General features: G+C 35.6%; 1 protein-coding gene across 1 annotated transcript in view; it reads left to right on the top strand.

Annotated features, from left to right (window-relative positions):
* The window catches only part of Esyt2 (extended synaptotagmin-like protein 2), an 83038-nt gene extending 62753 nt beyond the window's left edge, over positions 1-20285 (top strand). Inside the window, exons 15-18 of the mRNA XM_068363396.1 lie at positions 14028-14166; positions 14953-15048; positions 15172-15415; positions 17879-20285. Of these exons, the coding sequence (XP_068219497.1) occupies positions 14028-14166; positions 14953-15048; positions 15172-15415; positions 17879-17965 (566 nt within the window). The 3' untranslated portion in view covers positions 17966-20285. The remainder of the gene's footprint in view (positions 1-14027; positions 14167-14952; positions 15049-15171; positions 15416-17878) is intronic.
* Positions 20286-20288: the final 3 nt, after the last annotated feature.

Here is a 20288-nt window from a genome sequence, read left to right as displayed (position 1 = left end):
ATTGTAGAGCTCCTCACATTTTTATTTTATTTCCAGTGATAGTGTTTGATATTTTTGATTTTATGATCAGTGTATGGAGTAATGCATGTATCATTAGATAGAAACTGACTTTCAAATCTGTGTTTTTACGTTGATATTTATGTATATATATATTACTTACTTGTCTGACATGTGTAAGTAATATCAAAAGCTAATCTTTTGTATCAGAAGTTATGATAAATCTTGAGCACCAACACTTTAGTGGAGTTGGAAAGCAGGTGATACCAATACACAACTTATTTTCCCTCTGGTAAAGAATTCCACTGACATGAGCAAATGTATGTTATCATTTGCTCCTCATGAACATTCAAAGTTTTCGTTGAAGACTTGAAAGCTCGTAATATATCTTTTTTAGATTTTATTAATTATTATCAAGTATTAAGATTAACTTTTAATTGTAAATAACGTACAGTATACATTTTGAAATCCATGGTTAATTTCAAATCTGAGAAAATAGATTATAGAAAGTTTACGAAAATTTTGCTACATTCTGGATTAGTTGAAGATTTAATATATGGTGTTTTCTAATTATATTAAAGTTTGTTGACTGGGAGTAATTTTAGAGTAACCTGACAGAAATATTTTTATATAAAGGTTAAAAGTAAATGATGATTTAATTTGAAACTTGAAGGGCATGATTTAAAAGTAAATGATTTAATTTGGAAATTAAAGGGCATGATTTCAAGATTGTTCTTGGATAACTCCTGATGAAGGAAAAGCTATTGCACAAACTGTTGTTCATAGTTTAGTATAATCATTAAAAGTATAATTACTCCAAGTAGTGTTAGGTATTTTTGTATAATTTTAATTCAATTTAGTGGAATCCTTGTTTAAAATTGCTAGTACAAAGTATTTTCATGAGATCATTAAATTGAAGTTCCTGGCTAAAGTGCTTCTCTGCAGTTTTGTATACTATGTTAGAGGAAAACTTGTATAAGGTAAAGTTAAAGAAATTTGATAGTTAGTGGTTGCAAAGCTGAATGCAGGAAGTAAAGTACCATAAGTGTGACTTGGGATACATCAAAGAAATATTTACTCTTTTCTTCAGTATGCTAGCCAAGCATTCTAAAAAGCAACCCTTGCAAAAAGGAACCCACGAACCCATGCAATAAAGTCAAATGGGATTGCAAAAATCCTTCAGTTGTTTCAACAAACCTAGCCTCTGGCCTAAAATTCATAATTCTTTCGAACTGTTTGCAAATCAAAGCTTGCTCCTGCTGTGAATCTCCTAATTTTACCCAAGAAGTGGTAATTGCATCATGAGATTCTGTAGCCTTACAGAAAGTATTATTGTGGCTGGTCACTATTGCTTACAGAGTAAACTAATGCTAATGCATGCTTTGTAATGTTAAAGAGATAGACAACCTCTGCATATTCATTACAAACCTAAATGAAGGCACTAGATTTTGACCCATAAATAATTTCCAAACTTATTGCTATTCAATTGATTTATGCACTAGAAGGGACTAGATGAATAGAGCAAAATTTTAATTTTAGCACCTTGCTACTTTAATAGTTTCTCTGTGACTTGTTATAGAGGAAAATCACTTACTGTTGCACAGAAGGTTGAAAATTGTTAATTCTAAGAGCTCCTTGGTCTCTGGCTAGATTAGTATAGTACAATAATTTAGATGGTGTTTGTTGCACTTGGAAGATCTCATTAGTTCCTGCACATTTACGAACCTTTCGTCCTTTAAAATAGGGATATGTCTTCAGTGGTGCTGGAATGATCATTGAATCATTAACAAAGTATTTAGCTGTAGTTGGGCAACAACAGATGGCACAAGAGGTTAGCCCCACTCTCCTGCCTGTCACGGAATACCCACTTTTGTCTTTGGGCGCATCGGGCACAACAGTGTTCCCTTTTCAATGGTTGGATCTTGTCTTCCATTACTTTGTGATAAATTTTATTTAATTTTTTATTCGTGAGCATTCTAAGCAGAATCTCATCAAAAACATTGAGTAAAGTGTTGTGCACCAATGTCAAGGGGAGACTGTAAACAGACCCTCCTTTTATAGTTTTTTTTGCTTTCAGTCTGGGAGATAATGTGCTCAGTGTAACTCTTCTCATGTCATGGTAAATTATCTGCCATGGGATCAACTTATCCATTCAGACAGAGGTTCATTCTACCTGCGTGCCAGATAGAGAAAAGTTTTTTGTCCGGCAGGCTCGCCAGACGCCAACAGCGTTTCCTGTTTTTCAGCAACATTGTTACAGGAGCACTAAAACACTTAACCCTAGTATAGGGATAGTGTTGTAGAGTAATCTCCTGTAGCTACTCAGATGGAGCGTAGACAGTACTCGGATACTTTTGAAAGAGGAGATAACCTCTACTCGGTACTGGTTATGCATTTTAGCCGGCAAGTTCTTCTCCAGCTCTGGGCTTCTGAACATGAGCTAAGCCAATGACACAACTACACCTGTGTACTATAGGGAAGGTGTGCTCTGGTGCTAGAGGACTGTTTCCTAGACAATGTCGAGATTATTCCTAGCCCAATTCTTGATCTGCCTCCTGATTATACGTTCTTGGAATTGTTCGGATTTAAGTGTATTGCAATGAGAGGACACAAACTCTGAATAGGCTTACAGCCATATAAGCTACTCAAGGTACTCTCTTACCAATTAAATTTTCCACCTCAAACACTTCTTCCAGTCCTAGGTCCAAGGATTAAAGTAGCTATTCTGTGATATGCATGTGGGTGGGGCTTTCCCTTCGCACCACCTGTCACTAACCAACTACCTTGCTAGTCATTCATTGGCTGTTCCAGCTCTGCTGAAGACATCCCCATTTCAAAGGACTTGGGTATTTCTAGCCAGGAAGAATACAATTTGCCTTTAGACTTATTTTAGATCTTTATTTTAAATATTTATGCTGCCGAACCATTTCATTATTTGGTCTAGCGAGTTTGCTTTTATTTTTTTATGCAGTGAAATTTTATTAGTATGAATTTACTGAAAATTATCCCATGGTTAATGGTATAGGTTTTTGGATTTTAAATTTTTCCAAATTTTTGATACAGTAAAATCAATTTAAAAATTTCAGAAATTATTACACTAATTTGCATAATTGATTTATTTATTGCATATAATCAAATTTTCATTATCATGGAGTCTTCGTTTAGAAGGCACAAGTGGAGATTTAGATTGTAACATACAGTATAAAGTTAAGAAGATTAGATATACAGTAATTAAAAGGATTTCATTTTTATGCTGCATCACTCCACATATGAAGGTCAGTTTGTTCAATTTAGCTTTCCAAATTTTATGCTGTAGGGGTAATGGCTGCATTGTTTCATTTTCTGTTTTTTTACTTTATATTATAATTTGCAATTTTAGATATGCTTGTACATTTAACTTTCATTAGCCAATTGCATTTTTATCTTGCTTTTATCGGCTAATGCGATTATGAAGCTTTAAAGAAATGAAGGGAATAGAATATTTATTTTGGTTAATGGCTTTTCATCTAAAAATCCAGGATTTGGCAGAAATTCTGTTATAACTATTTTTTTTCATATTCCATTATATTAGTAAGATCAAAGAAATAAAATTGATGCATAAGGACTGTGATAAATTATGCAGGAGGATTGTGAAGAGATTGAGGAGAGTACATACATACATATACCAAAGGCACTTCCCCCAATTTTGGGGGGTAGCCGACATCAACAAGAAACAAAACAAAAAAAAGGGGACCTCTACTCTCTACGTTCCTCCAGCCTAACCAGGGACTCAGCCGAGTTCAGCTGGTACTGCTAGGGTGCCACAGCCCAACCTCCCACATTTCCACCACAGATGAAGCTTCATACTGCTGAGTCCCCTACTGCTGTTACCTCCGCGGTCATCTAAGGCACCGGAGGAAGCAGCAGGGCCTACCGGAACTGCGTCACAATCGCTCGCCATTCATTCCTATTTCTAGCACGCTCTCTTGCCTCTCTCACATCTATCCTCCTATCACCCAGAGCTTTCTTCACACCATCCATCCACCCAAACCTTGGCCTTCCTCTAGTACTTCTCCCATCAACTCTTGCATTCATCACCTTCTTTAGCAGACAGCCATTTTCCATTCTCTCAACATGGCCAAACCACCTCAACACATTCATATCCACTCTAGCCGCTAACTCATTTCTTACACCCGTTCTCACCCTCACCACTTCGTTCCTAACCCTATCAACTCTAGATACACCAGCCATACTCCTCAGACACTTCATCTCAAACACATTTAATTTCTGTCTCTCCATCACTTTCATTCCCCACAACTCCGATCCATACATCACAGTTGGTACAATCACTTTCTCATATAGAACTCTCTTTACATTCATGCCCAACCCTCTATTTTTTACTACTCCCTTAACTGCCCCCAACACTTTGCAACCTTCATTGACTCTCTGACGTACATCTGCTTCCACTCCACCATTTGCTGCAACAACAGACCCCAAGTACTTAAACTGATCCACCTCCTCAAGTAACTCTCCATTCAACATGACATTCAACCTTGCACCACCTTCCCTTCTCGTACATCTCATAACCTTACTCTTACCCACATTAACTCTCAACTTCCTTCTCTCACACACCCTTCCAAATTCTGTCACTAGTCGGTCAAGCTTCTCTTCTGTGTCTGCTACCAGTACAGTATCATCCGCAAACAACAACTGATTTACCTCCCATTCATGATCATTCTCGCCTACCAGTTTTAATCCTCGTCCAAGCACTCGAGCATTCACCTCTCTCACCACTCCATCAACATACAAGTTAAACAACCACGGCGACATCACACATCCCTGTCTCAGCCCCACTCTCACCGGAAACCAATCGCTCACTTCATTTCCTATTCTAACACATGCTTTACTACCTGTGTAGAAACTTTTCACTGCTTGCAACAACCTTCCACCAACTCCATATAACCTCATCACATTCCACATTGCTTCCCTATCAACTCTATCATATGCTTTCTCCAGATCCATAAACGCAACATACACCTCCTTACCTTTTGCTAAATATTTCTCGCATATCTGCCTAACTGTAAAAATCTGATTCATACAACCCCTACCTCTTCTAAAACCACCCTGTACTTCCAAGATTGCATTCTCTGTTTTATCCTTAATCCTATTAATTAGTACTCTACCATACACTTTTCCAACTACACTCAACAAACTAATACCTCTTGAATTACAACTCATGCACATCTCCCTTACCCTTATATAGTGGTACAATACATGCACAGACCCAATCTACTGGTACCATTGACAACACAAAACACACATTAAACAATCTCATCAACCATTCAAGTACAGTCACACCCCCTTCCTTCAACATCTCAGCTTTCACACCATCCATACCAGATGCTTTTCCTACTCTCATTTCATCTAGTGCTCTCCTCACTTCCTCAAAAGGTGGGGAAATAGTTGTCAAGTTTTAAGATAGTAGGTTGATTTTGTTGAAGAAATTGGGAACAGTTGATCAGAAAAGCAATAGTTATGAAAGTAGCAAGGCGAAGACTGTTAGGAAAACCCAGAAAATCATGAAAAACGGGTATATAAGGCGAGTGGCATAAAGAGTCCAGAATGGAAGTGCGAGACAAATACTCATTTCTCATCTAATTCCTTTAAGGAAAACTGATGTAAGAACTTTTGCGAGAGAGATAATGACTTAGAATTTCAGAGATTATCTTGTAGGAAAGGGTTTGTCCCTGTAGTCTGGCAAAGATTCGTTGTGTGGCTCTCTGTAGACTCTTGCAGTGACCTTTTAACCCCCCTCCTCCCTTCTGTTATTTCTTTTGATAGCTTAGCACTTTCGTAGACTGGGGTGCATGGTAGTGCAAAGAAGAACTGGGTGGTAGCATCGAGATATTTCTCTTAACTTTGTAGGTCCAGCCGACTATATAACTTCCTCCTCCTCTTGTCTTTCTCACACCAGCCCCTACTCTCCTAAAAGGTAAATTGTGAGTTATTGTCAATATTATTTTTTTTATTGCAAATTATTAATTTTTATTAATTTCTGATGTTAGGGGTTACAGTTTTGACAATGACCATTACAAACCTTTAAAAATGGTTGTACATATGTGTATTTAATGGACGTGTGGAACGCATAGTAAATTTCATTTTATTTCTAATGGGAAAACTTATTTTAGGATAAAAGTATTTTAAACTACGAGCTCGTTTCCAGAACGAATTAAACTCTTAAACCGAGGTACTACTGTACTTTACTTTCAATGTTCGAAAATGCCCGTTCAAGCGAACTAAACCTTTTTACAGTACAGACTGCACCCTGTTTTTCTATCGTAACTATTTAATGTTTTTGTTCATTAGTAACTAAAGGTGTCCTTAAAACTGATGTGCTACTGTAGTTATGTCATTTACTAAATATTTATTTCGATTATATTGAGAAAGATACATTGTTTTTATAATGCTACACTAAATATTGTAATGCACAACTCTTAGCAATATCTTTAGTTTGATAGGGGTTTTAGCATTGTATAATATCTCGTACATCATTTTTTAAAAAATATTTCAAATGGGTAAAGTCACTGTGAGATTGGACAACTACTTATTTCATGGAAAATTCAATATGATTTAGAATGCTCAAAATATAAAGGTCCTTCATGTAACAGTTGTATGTACCAGATGCAGTGTGCCATGCAAATACTAAAATTGAGGGCCTCTATATTAAGGGGCTTGGTTATCTATTACAAGTGTTCCTCTCATGGTTATACATGGTATATCCTAGCTATGTACATCAAAAGAACAGTTGATTAAATATACTTTGGCTAGTCTATGCAAGGATTTCTTTTTCTGTATTTTTATACCGTTTTCCTTTTAGTATATAAAGTTAACCCTTTTACCCCCAAAGGACGTACTGGTAAGTTTCACAAAAGCCATCCCTTTACCCCCATGGACGTACCGGTACGTCCTTGCAAAAAAAATGCTATAAAAATTTTTTTTTTCATATATTTGATAATTTTTTGAGAAAATTCAGGCATTTCCCAAGAGAATGAGACCAACCTGACCTCTCTATGACAAAAATTAAGGCCATTAGAGCAATTTACAAAAAATATACTGCAAAATGTGCTGGGAAAAAAATAACCCCCTGGGGGTTAAGGGTTGGAAATTTCCAAATAGCCTGGGGGTAAAAGGGTTAATGGTACTTAGGAATATGAACATTTGGCTAGCAACAGGATACATCATTTGTGCAATGAGTAAAGATTAAGATTTGCTAAGGAGGAAAGGGGAACAAACTGTATTTCAAGTATCTGGATTCTCCAACTAACTCGCTACTCCCCAAAGTGTTGAGGCACTGGATTAAAGACTTACTGTGCATGTGTTTAGAGTTATAGAGCTACCTTGTCTGCTTTACCCCGTGTCCTGAATGTAGAAATAGTGGTGGTGGACAAATTAAGCATACACATATCTAAAAGGAAATTGATAACTGATATAGTTATGTCCATAATGAATGTGATACCAAATGTTATATTTACATTAATGCTTTTTTATGCTTTAAAGGTTTAAAAAGTTTGAAGGGTAGTGCTGTTTTCAATGTTAGTCGGAGTTTGGTCTTATAGATGTTTTAGATAGAAAGGCAGAAGCATAGTTGAGAGTATAATGCTGAAAGCTGTAAGACTAGTCCTATGGAAGTGAGCCTTGGGAACTCAAATATTTCATCTTTTTTGTTTAATTAATAAATTTCATGTTTTTGACAAGCAAAAATTTTTGCTTTTTCATATATGAGCCCTGGATAGTGAGTTCATGCTATTAGTGTGAGTCAGCATTTTTGTTTTTGTATTGCATGTTGCTTTTTGTATCCTGCTTCATTTGGAGCTGAATCCTTTGCTTTTCTTCACTATCAGCATTTTTAATTGCAACTATTGTTTTATGATGATGCATCACCATTATTTTGATAGTTGATGTAAATAAGAATTTTGGTAGTTACCGGGTAAGTAAAGATTTTAATTCCATTTTAACCCTTTTACCCATAAAGGACGTACTGCTACGTTTCACAAAACTCATCCCTTTACCCCCATGGACGTACCGGTACATCCTTGCAAAAAAATGCCATAAAAATTTTTTTTTTTTTTCATATTTTTGATAATTTTTTGAGAAAATTCAGGCATTTTCCAAGAGAATGAGACCAACCTGACCTCTCTATGACAAAAATTAAGGCTGTTAGAGCAATTTGAAAAAAATATACTGCAAAATGTGCTGGGGGAAAAATAACCCCTTGGGGGTTAAGGGTTGGAAATTTCCAAAGAGCCTGGGGGTAAAAGGGTTAAGGCACTGGCAGGGCATATGCTAAAAGCTCGCTTATGCCTCGCTTGGTGCCCCGTAGCTACATGCATACCAGTCTGTATATTGATCTTTTTATCATTGTATCATGCTTTTTTCCATAATATTTCTATTGGTGTCATAACTTATAAGATAGTGGTCAGCATAACTGCGTCTGATATTGTCCTGCATTCTAAGAGACACTTTGATAGGTTATATTTTATTTTTAATGAAAACATTTATGATTAGCCATTAGGTCATCTTTACAATATTGTTCACTTATTTCTTAGTTTTGTCACTTGTGAGGGATAGAAGCACCCTTAAGACTTTCTATTGAGAGCTATTAGATTTACTGTAATGAAATTTTCAAGGGTGACACCTCCATACGTTCCTTTCCTTGGGGTGGAGGAAGAAGCAATGTTCTATATAATTTTCTCTAGTCACTGTTAGTTTCTGAGAACTTGCAATTTAAAACTTGTACTCGAGTAGAACAGGTAAGTGTATGATCAACTATTTTTTAAGCATTATTCTTGTAATTTTTAATACAGTTTCTCATATTTCATAGTATTGCTCTACTAGTGGGGGTGTTTATAGGTTGCTAACCAGATATTCTTGTCTTCACTGATCATTTGTAGGAATAAATGTTCTTCTCCAATTTTTAGTGTTACCCGATAGGAATATTTCTTCACCTTCCACAGGTTTTCTTTACACTACCTTTTACATGCCTGTAAGCCATAACAGGCTTAGTTTTTTACTCCATGCCATTCCCAATTGTTTATCAGGTCTTGCAGGCATAGGCAAGCCATGAACCATTCACTGTCCTCACCATCTTCCTGTGTAATATTTGTAACAAGTTTTCTACATTCTTCTTTTAGAAATTTGTCATCACACGAGTGCCAAGACCCTAAGTTATTTATGGTTTTCTAATAAAAGGAGGTTATTTGTTGATACATACCTTAGAAAACCCATTTGTTATTATTAACTAGATCTAACAGATAAAAGACTGGTGATCATGAGAATAACAGGTACTAGAAAACAATAGTGACACTTTATAAGAACATAGCGAGTTTTCTCTTGCTATATGTTACAAGATATTTCAAAGCCATCCTATTTAGATTATCCAATTCCCAGCCCTTAGTACCAAATATCTGAAAGCTTTTTGGGTTAAGAGACTGTTCGCAAAAACTTTTGTGTGAGAGGTGATTTCTGGTCATATATACCTTGTTCAACAGTACCTATGTAAGAAAATTGACCATTGTCAGGAATTGAATCTGCTATCATGAACTTTTACATGCAGAAGTTACAAATTGGTATCTTGATGCAGTTTTGTCAGTGCTTTGGCACTAACCATAGGGTAGTACAGTACATTGCCACATTGCCCCCACCAGATAACCCCCAACTCTCATATAACATTCATTTAAAGGTTCCTCATGGGAGCAGAGGAAAGGGGCCAGTTTTGATATTGTTTGTTTTGGAGATTGAACATACAGTATACGGGAAAGCTCGGTGCCCAACCCACTATACAATGACTGCTAATTACTCGGCAGATGGACCTTTTTATTCCTCCTATCCTTAGCTCTGGAGGCTAATGCAATATTTAGGTCTTGTTAATTGATGCATTTTAAGCCCATTTAGAATATTTGTTTGCCCAACAGAATTGAAGTTAAGTTCACAGAGACTAGGAAAATGAAGTTGTTCACAGAGACTAGGAAAGTGGACTCCCCTCATCTCTGACTACTAATGTACAGCAGTAATTTGAGTACTGTACTTGTGCGGTGTTTAAGAATTTGTTCATGTTCTGATAAAAGTTCCCTTGGTTTTGATTAGGGTTTTGTGAGGATATTTTCCTTTGGTGTTAATAAATTGAGACTTCATTTGTAAATATTATACCTTTACCTTTAAGCTTGGAAATATACAGTTATGCATCGTTTGAGAAATTTTGTGTATGTTAGGGAAATGCAAGTGCATGATTGATTTTCTTGATTTAGTTTTACTCTATAGTACTTTGCACATTGTGTTTAGTTTTGTATTTGCACGACTTTGAAACTTTTGTGCATTGCTTGTTTTCCTGCAGATTTGCTTTTCATTTGTGAAATTGATTTTATATGCTTTCCACAGGTGGGAATCATTTAAATAAGTACATTTACTGCAGTGTATTGTCAAATTTTATGAGAAAAACTTAATTTCTAGGGGAAAAAAGCTTAAAATTTTACTATATTGATCATTTTAAAAATGCTTAACAGTGTATTGGTAGAATTTAAAATGCTCACAAAAAAATGTGTTCTTGGTAGGGTTTGATTTGAAGTTTCAATCTATACATTGTTGCCATCATTATCACATAACTCAAGTTCTTGCTGACAAAATTATTTGCTTTTATGTTTCACTGAATGCATCTTTTCGATTTATTTTATACTATATACCCTTTATTCTTCAGATATTTTCTCTTGACTAATGTGCTGCAACTGGTAGGTAACCTCATTGGATGTTTTGTTTTTAAAAGAAAAGCAGACTGCATTTACAGCTATAGATACAGCTTAATACATGGATTATGGCCAATATAGTCTTGGATTACAATCTGTTTCCTGCCCACAAACCAGCTAGCTATGAAATTACAAATTTTAACAAATGCCTTTATGAAATCTTTACAATATTTTGATAAACATGGTGTTGAAAGAGTTGTAGGATTATGTTGAAGGTTTTCGCCTGCAAGAAGGATCAATATGGTTATTGGTTACTCTTAGTTACCAGTTAACTAAAGAAGGTTAGCCCCAAATAATTAGTTTTAGATATTTATTATCCTTAGATGATATTAAGTTAGATAGGGTAGACTGTGGTGTTTCCAGACTTCCTATTCAGTCACTAGACCACATTTGTAACCAAGTACAGGGTCATCCGCTGTTTACCAGATAGGGTAGGTACTGTCAACTTGGATAGATTTAAAGAAATTTGCGGGAGTTCAGGATTTGAATTTAATTTTGGGGCATCTGACCAGTTTTTGAGATTGGTAGTGTCCTAAAGAGCTTCAGAGGCTTTATCAGCCTTTGGGTGTTTTGTGGTAAAGAGGAGGAGAATGGATACAGTATGTACCTTAATGGTGTAACAGGTTTTGAGGTGAAATCATTCAATTATTTCACCTATTTTGGGGTCTGTTGTAGATTTTGATGCAATTGATAAAGTAGTTGGTCAGTTGGGTACTGGAACTGGAGCTGGAGCTAGTCTGCGGCTCCAGAATTGTTAATTGCTGTGCTATCCTCATATGAAAGTATTGCCAACTTGGGTTATTATATATAAAATATAAGCTGATTATATAAGTATAATACAGTAAAACACTTAATGAACAATTTAGGTGGAACACTGATTAATGAAATGCGAGGTTGCTTAAAAGCGATTAATTTAGTGAGAGGAGGGGTATTAGGATCCAGAATACCAACTCTTGTCTTCTGCCTTGTAATATAGTTGCCTAAAAGTACTACAGTACTAGGAATGAGGGAATGTAAGTGTTTAGCAGCAGAAGGGTCTATAGTAAATAAGAACTAGAGGATCTCGGAGATGATCTTGACTGTAAGCCACAGTGAACTATTGAAACCCTTGATAAATGGAACCTTCGACACAAACCCAGTTTGAGAAGTCATGTTATGAGTAGAAACCAGGCAGATAAGAACAGAGTTATTCCCTTAATGTGAATACTCGCTGACCTTCGAGATATTACAAAGGCAGCTAAATAAGTCGAGAGCTTTTGAAGCTCATCGTTGCTGGCATGTTATCATCATCATCATCCCCTGTATAAACAACTAGCAAAGTCTTTTGGACTTTCCCCTGAACTAAAAGCAATTTTCCTTTGCACTTTTGACTTGAGAAAGAGGAACCGAGAGAGAATCACACATCTCGCTACAACTATTTAAATCTTGGTACTATCCCCTTGAAGCAATTGCTATAAAATAAAGAGGAAGACTACCTTAATCACACTAAAACTTATCACAATCTGGAATGAGGAGGGTTAAGACAGGTGCGATTAAAAAAACAAATACTGGGAAATTAAGAGCCTGTGGTTGGTCAATGCTTTGATGTTAATAGTTTATATATGACATGTCTGTTTTGACGTTGTTACTTATTTTAGAATGATTTATTGTTAATTTGTTCTCATTTATTTATTTCCTTATTTCCTTTCCTCACTGGGCTATTTTTCCCTGTTGGAGCCCCTGGGCTTATAGCATCTTGCTTTTCCAACTAGGGTTGTAGCTTGGATAGTAATAATAATAATAATAATCTTGCCGTTAATCGCTAAATTTTCTCATTACTTTATTAGACATATCTAATGAAAGAAAAGAAAATGGTATACTTTTAAAATTTTAGGTATAAATGTCAATAAAGCCTAACTAGGGTTTTCCTCTGTCTTTGTACTTCCATCTCGTTCTATTTTGTTTCAAGGATATTGCATAAAAAGTCAATATCCTTTTGTGAAAGTTCAGTTTGCACTTTGTAAAACAGAACTTGACCTTATTACTGAAAATTACTTTATCATTCAGAAAGACCTTACTTACTGTATAACATTTTTATAATGTATATATAGTTGGCATTAGCACTTTCCAAGACATTTCATAGGTTCCCTTTAGCTGTTTTCAATGGCATTTGGTTTTCCCTTTAGTTTTTTCTTTTGATTAAAATTGTATTTGTTGGAACATTTTATGTTTGCAGTGAGAGAATCTGTATAGTGTTCATTCTTAGGTTTAGTGCAGCAGTAAGTAATGTTTGAATATCGCCGAATGTATTGGCAAGCTATTTTCAAGGTTCGATGGACATAAGGAAGCCATAAGTATAAACCTGTAATTTTATAAAAGGATACTATAGTCCATTTCTTTTAGCGATGCATATTTGCACCGACTCGCGGCGGTGCCCTTATAGCTCGGAAAAGTTTCCGGATCGCTGGTTGGTTGGACGAGATAATTCTAACCAATCAGCGATCCGGAAACTTTTCCGAGCTAAAAGGGCACCGCGGGGAGTCAGTGCAAATCTGCATCGCTAAAAGAAATGGACTATATATATTTTTATTTTAATCAATAAGTGGAATTTTCCACGACTCAAAATTCTATTTCTTGCTATTGCATTTGAATAGGCTTTCAACTTCAATACACAGTAGTAACCGTGTATTTCTGGGACTTTCTTTTTAAGTAGACTAGCTAGCCTGGCTTTTCCTACCAGATGCCTTGGGAAACATTTGTTTTTACCACATTGTCATACGCTGTAGAATGGCGCGACCTCTCTGGCATTGTTTATTACACTGCTTTTCTTTCCTCCTGGCTTTTTGCTTAATCTTGCTATTCCCAACTGCAAATTTTGCTTTTCCTGAGTTTCTGTACTTTGTTAGTTTATACTTATCTGGTAATGGCTGCAACCATTTTTACATTACCCTGTTTACATTTAACAGAGGTAACATCTATGATATATTGTCATCGTGGTTTTACTCCTGTCAAAACTGAAAATTATAGTTCGATTCTTTTTCATTTTGGGTAGGTTTGATATGTTATGAAGTGATCCATCCATTCATCTCATCAGTGTAATTTTAGTTTATTCATTCTGCTTGGTTATATTCTAATTTGTTTATTCATTGTTAGTTTGAGTGTTATTAATTTTTCTGTGGGAATTTGGAAAGTTACTAATATTTCTAGAATTAATAAATCTTCATATAATGGAAGCCTGGTGGTATATTCTTTAAAAAACAAGCCTATGCATTCCAGATGTTCCACCCCCAGCAAATGTTGAAGAAAGGAAACCCTCGGTGGAAACCACCGTAGAGGAAGTAATGGCATCGGCAGCATCCCCATTGATGCATATGTTACCCTCGGCGACTGAGGGCGCTCTGAGACAGAGAACATCGTGAGTAGTTTTAATATTCTCATTACTTTACTAGAGGCATGTCTATTTGTTTTTTAGTTTTACGGGTAAATGTTTATGAACCGAATTTCTGGAGGGGAAGCAATCTGTTATTCTAAATACTGGATTCTTTTTAAATCTTATAACTTTAATACTGCATTATGAATAACCATATTAATCTAGGTTGTTAAATTTTAATCCCCAAGACTCCATATAAGGCTAACATTAACATTTATGAATTACTGAACTGTAATGACTTATCCAAGCACACTGAAAGAATTAAAAGTTCTCTCTCTTATCCAATTTAATTGTACTGTGGTTAAATTTTTTGTGTGGCATTTTTTTTCTTTTTCAGGAAAATTGTCACATGGAGAAACACACACACACACACACACTCGCTCTCTCTCTCTCTCTCTCTCTCTCTCTCTCTCGCTCTCGCTCTCGCTCTCTCTCTCTCGCTCGCTCTCTCTCTCGCTCGCTCTCTCTCTCTCTCTCGCTCGCTCTCTCTCTCTCTCTCTCTCTCTCTCTCTCTCTCTCTCTCTCTCTCTCTCTCGCTCTCTCTCTCTCTCTCTCTCTCTCTCTCTCTCTCTCGCTCTCTCTCTCGCTCTCTCTCTCTCTCTCTCTCTCTCTCTCGCTCTCGCTCTCGCTCTCGCTCTCGCTCTCGCTCTCGCTCTCGCTCTCTCTCTCTCTCTCTCTCTCTCTCTCTCGCTCTCGCTCTCGCTCTCGCTCTTACTGCAATTTATCTACTGTGGAGGTTTCCTGTTAATCAAATATTTTTTTTTTTTACAGCACGTCACCCTCTGGTGTTCATGGCCTGGGTAGAATTGAACTGTCGGTCAAATATGGCCCACGTAATAACCTTGTAGTTGTTGTCCACCAAGTTCAGTAAGTGGATTTATCTTCTATTTCATTGTGAAATTTGTGTAATGGAATAGTTTATTTGCAAAACAATGCAATTGCTTATTTTTGTCAGGAGACGACACTAACATTTCCCTACAACATTAACAGGGGCTTGGAGAAGGAAGAGGACGGAGAGCTCCCCGATCCCTACGTCAAGTTGTATCTGCTACCTGATCGTTCCAAAGATAGTAAGAGAAAGACAGATGTGATAAAAGACGACTGTAATCCCAAGTTTGATGAACGCTTCGAGTATTCCGTCTCTCCTAATGAGCTCACGCATCGTAGACTAGAAGTGTCTGTTATCAACAAAAAGGGATTGATGTTCTTGCAGCGGTCCAGCACAATGGGACAGGTGAGGATCAATAACAGACCCAGTGCTAATTTATTTTATTTACATTATAATTATATGAATTCCTCAGTATTTAGGTGGTGCATGTTTTCATTTTTTTAAAAGTTCCTGTTACCCTTTAGATATCTTATTCCTTATACTTTGCATTCATCATCTTTATATCGTGTTCCTTATACTTTGCATTCATCATCTTTATATCGTGTTCCTTATACATTGCATTCATCATCTTTATATCTTATTCCTTATACTTTGCATTCATCATTTTTATATCTTATTCCTTATACTTTGCATTCATCATTTTTATATCTTATTCCTTATACTTTGCATTCATCATTTTTATAGCTTATTCTTTATACTTTGCATTCATCATTTTTATATCTTATTCCTTAGAGTGAAAACGGGTGTAAGAGATGAGTTAGCAGCTAGAGTGGATATGAATGTGTTGAGGTGGTTTGGCCATGTTGAGAGAATGGAAAATGGCTGTCTGCTAAAGAAGGTGATGAATGCAAGAGTTGATGGGAGAAGTACAAGAGGAAGGCCAAGGTTTGGATGGATGGATGGAGTGAAGGAAGCTCTGGGTGATAGGAGGATAGATGTGAGAGAGGCAAGAGAGCGTGCTAGAAATAGGAATGAATGGCGAGCGATTGTGACGCAGTTCCGGTAGGCCCTGCTGCTGCCTCCGATGCCTTAGATGACCGCGGAGGTAGCAGCAGTAGGGGATTCAGCATTATGAAGCTTCATCTGTGGTGGATAACGGGGGAGGGTGGGCTGTGGCACCCTAGCAGTACCAGCTGAACTCATTTGAGTCCCTTGTTAGGCTGGGAGGAACGTAGAGAGTAGAGGTCCCCTTTTTTTTTTGTTTCATTTGTTGATGTCGGCTACCCCCCAAGATTGGGGGAAGTACCTTGGTATATGTATGTATATATGTATTCCTTATACTTTGCATTCATCATTTTTATATCTTATTCCTTATACTCTGCATTCATCATTTTTATATTTATGGAAAAAAAAATTCAATATCTTCAATGGCTTTCAACTTAGTTTATATATGATTGATGAATAAATCCATACCCATGCTTCCCTATCTATAGTAATTTGGCATTTCATATGAGATGTGGTCATTCAAAACTCCAAGCGTCTTGTGAACTAAATGCATCAAAGTGCAACTTTCCTCATCCTAGTATCAATCTTTTAATATGTTAATAACTCTGGTTAAAAATGCTTTTGATGCTTGACTTTTTATCACACACCTTGATTTTTTGCATTGCTAGGATACATCTTTAAAATCATTTTGATTTCTTAGAACATAATAAAAGTAGCTCGCATAGTTGGTCGCTGCAAAAGTCTCATGCCAAGCTGTTCTCTCATTGCTGGGTCTAATCTTGTAGGCTTGACAACCCTCAAGGTACTAGGAGTATTTCATTTTCTTATGTATATCAGTCTTTTGTATTGTTGCTTTATGGTGGGAATTGTAAAGAAGTGTTTATAACTCATTTTGACATCCTTAAAAATACTAAACTAATAGCAATGACTTGTATGCAAATATTTATATTTGTTCAACCCATCTCTCATGAATATTGATGAGATGTACGAGGGGCTTGTACTTTGCTTTGAAACCCTCTGAGACTATGAGCAAAATAGCAATACACTAGATCCATATAGGTTCCTGTTTTAAGTTTGAGTACTTATCACAGTCCTAATTTTGGAAGCTTTTACAAGGAGACCTCCAGTTATAAGGGTATCAAATTAGATAATTTCTTATGAAATAACTCTATAGAAGTTTTACAAAGGAATTGATAGAACTTTAGCAATTAGATAGGAAGAGACAAATGAAAGATAGTAATGCAAACTTCAGATTGTTGTGGAATTTTGGGACCAAAGCGACACTTCAGTTTTCTAAAGCTGCTGCCACAAAACGGTGTTTCTTGGTAGTGAGTGTGACAAAATATTGTTTTATTAGTCCACTACTGTCATAGTAATTATTTTTTAAAATTGAAAATGCCTTTCCAACTTTTATTCATTTGTGATCACCAATTTAGGGGATTAATTATAACAGATAAACCGGGGTAGTAACAGATGTTTTGATTTAGTATTGGAAGAGCCTGCTTTGCGGACAGGGATATGCTTTCAGAAAGTATGGAGGAAGTATTGTTAATGGAAGGAAAGGGAAAGTTAAAAGATCCATCTCTTTGTGCAAACAAAGAATATTCTGTACTATAAGGTTCATTTCCTATTTAATGAACAAATTAAATTTGGTTTAGATTCTTATCACTAGTTTCAAAAGTTGATTGAAAGAAATATTGGGACAGGTACCCGAAGATGTATTGAAATCGCAACATATGTACTAATATATAGATTAATTAGTTGGCAAAAACAGTGAATATGAATCATGAATCATTTATGATTGTAGTTTTTATAGGTCATGGTGATTAGTTGGATTTCATATTTTATTTTTCAATTTTGCAGATACACCTAGACTGTGGTCTTCTTGATGCTGATAAAGTTACCCAGTGGTACGATCTCGCACCGGCGATGGATGAGGACGAGGAGTGAGGAAGGCTTAGTGTGTTAGGTCGATTTGGAAGTTTCAGAGCAAGTCTCCGCCGTGGTGCCAGGCTGATCAATCTAACAAAGAATAAGAAAAAGAAAAAAAAGTCTCAGTAACAGTCCATTTCAGTGTTGGATTGATGTTTCTAACAAAGAGTAAGATAAAAGATGGATACTACGTCAATAGATTTTTCCCAGTTCTGTATTCATTTTTATGTATCATTTACTCATTTGGTTTAGTTATTTATGAAGATGACAAAGGTCTTATTCATATATGATTGTTTTATATAAGAGTTTAGAATGTTACATGCATTTGCATTTTGTCTAAAAATCTCGTAGAAATCCTAGTTTGTTGTGTTGTGGTAATTTACACATTATGATGATTATCGTTAGTACAGTTTACGATTTACTTTAAATATTAGAGTTACTTTATAAGTAGTTGGCTTTACTGTTGGTAAGGAAAGCGAAAGTCAATCCATATTGTTTGTAGGTAAAAACGGTAGAGATCCACAATTTTCTAAATAAAACCATAAAGCTCTATTCAAGCTAAATGCACTTGACCTGCACACTAGTAAGCCTAATATAATTGAGCAAAGACTAATCTTGAATGATTAGTAGTAATCATTCTTGGAATCCATTAATGCTTTAGATGCAATATCAGTATGAATGTAGAAAAATTCATTGGGGAGGGATTCTCTGTATGGGTAGAAGTAATTTTGAGTCTCATATTTGTTAGTCCAAATAGGTAGTTGATGTTTTTTTTTGCATTTATGCTTTTGACTCTTCAGAAAGATTTTGTACCCTATTTAGAGCTTAGCTATTAGTAGAATTTCCTCAGCCACAGTTCATACTTACGTTGTGATTTTCGTTTGTAAAGTGAAATGGTTTAATCCATGAAATTTGAGCACAGTTGGAGCTATGCACAAAGTTTTGTATCGGTGTAGATTGTCATTTTTTACGAAGTATCATTAAACCGAATGTTGACTTGTTTGGCATTCGTATAGTAACTTTTGATAAAGCCAAGATGTCAAATATTACTGTGATGAAAACTCTCTCACTTTGAACTTTAGGTTCTTATTGGGTAATAATATGTTATGAAACTGTGCCAATAAAGTTTAATTTGGACTAAGAGTTCAAAGAGAGAGTTTTATCATTTTTGGCTGATTTAGTCTTATTTATTAACAAAAATCGTATTCGCTCACTAACCGCTAGTAATTAAAGATATGTACAATTGACTAAATAATCAATGCGAAACAGGTCTTTTATGTTCATTTGAAGTAGCCAGTATTTATACATATTTTTCATAATAGGTTGAAGGTGAAAGTGATAGATTTTGCATAATTTTCATTGACATCAAGCTGCAAATTTAGTATTTTAGTCAATGTTTTTAGTGCCAACATATGTTGGCTTTTGTGATCATGATGCTTATACAAATTAGGGAAAATGATAGCCTAATTTTTCATTTTTCTTGTGACTTTTATCTCTGGTTGTGGATGTTTTCTTGGCTGAAGTGATTAACAAATTCTCTAAAACGTGATTCTTGGGGATTGATACGGAAGCTGTTAGATCTTTATAGGATTTGTTGGTTTTGAATTAAATGTTTGTTAAAATAATATATTTGGATGCCATATATCTTACTTTTAAGTGCAGTTCAGTGCCTATTTATCTGATATTTGGAACCAATCAAGGGCAGCCCGCTCTTTAAATGATAAAAATAAAATTATGGTTGTGTTATCACAATCGTGGCTCTCTAAAACATCATTATCCCAGATTAGCAAGCGAAAGCTGTGATATAACCACAATGAGGACGGGTGCTAGACGGACTTTGAATTTAGTTTGGGATGAGGACAAGCAGCCGCTGCTGGAATAATGATTTTTATGATACCATCCAAAGTTTTCCTAGGAATAATTGCCTTAATGTGTAATACTATGAGTAAGTGTTGCATTGATTGTAATTAGTAGGTAAGAGTTGATGTTAGAAGATATAGAACTTTTGAATATTGGACATTGTTTACTGGATGGAAATGTTAATCAAAACAGTGTAATGTTTTATGTTAACAGCTTGGTGCTTTAAAAGGAGCTTATGTAGTTATCACCAGTTCCTAATGAAATTTATATATTTTATTTCTTTTGTTAGTGTTGCAAGTAATGTACTTAAGATCTGATTATCTATACTTTGTTCGCAGAAATCTCATTTTGATACATTTTGATTTTTTATAATGGTTGTATGGTTACCTTAATGAAATTGACATGCAAATAATATATATTTCAGTTGTGATAAATGATTTGGTTATGGTAATCTTAAATATTGAAGCTTTCTAATTGCTGA

Source organism: Palaemon carinicauda, chromosome 40, assembly GCF_036898095.1.
Source record: "Palaemon carinicauda isolate YSFRI2023 chromosome 40, ASM3689809v2, whole genome shotgun sequence".
NCBI lineage: Eukaryota > Metazoa > Arthropoda > Malacostraca > Decapoda > Palaemonidae > Palaemon > Palaemon carinicauda.
The sequence above is the reverse complement of the archived record's forward strand: the minus strand, read 5'-3'. Positions and strand labels throughout refer to the sequence as shown.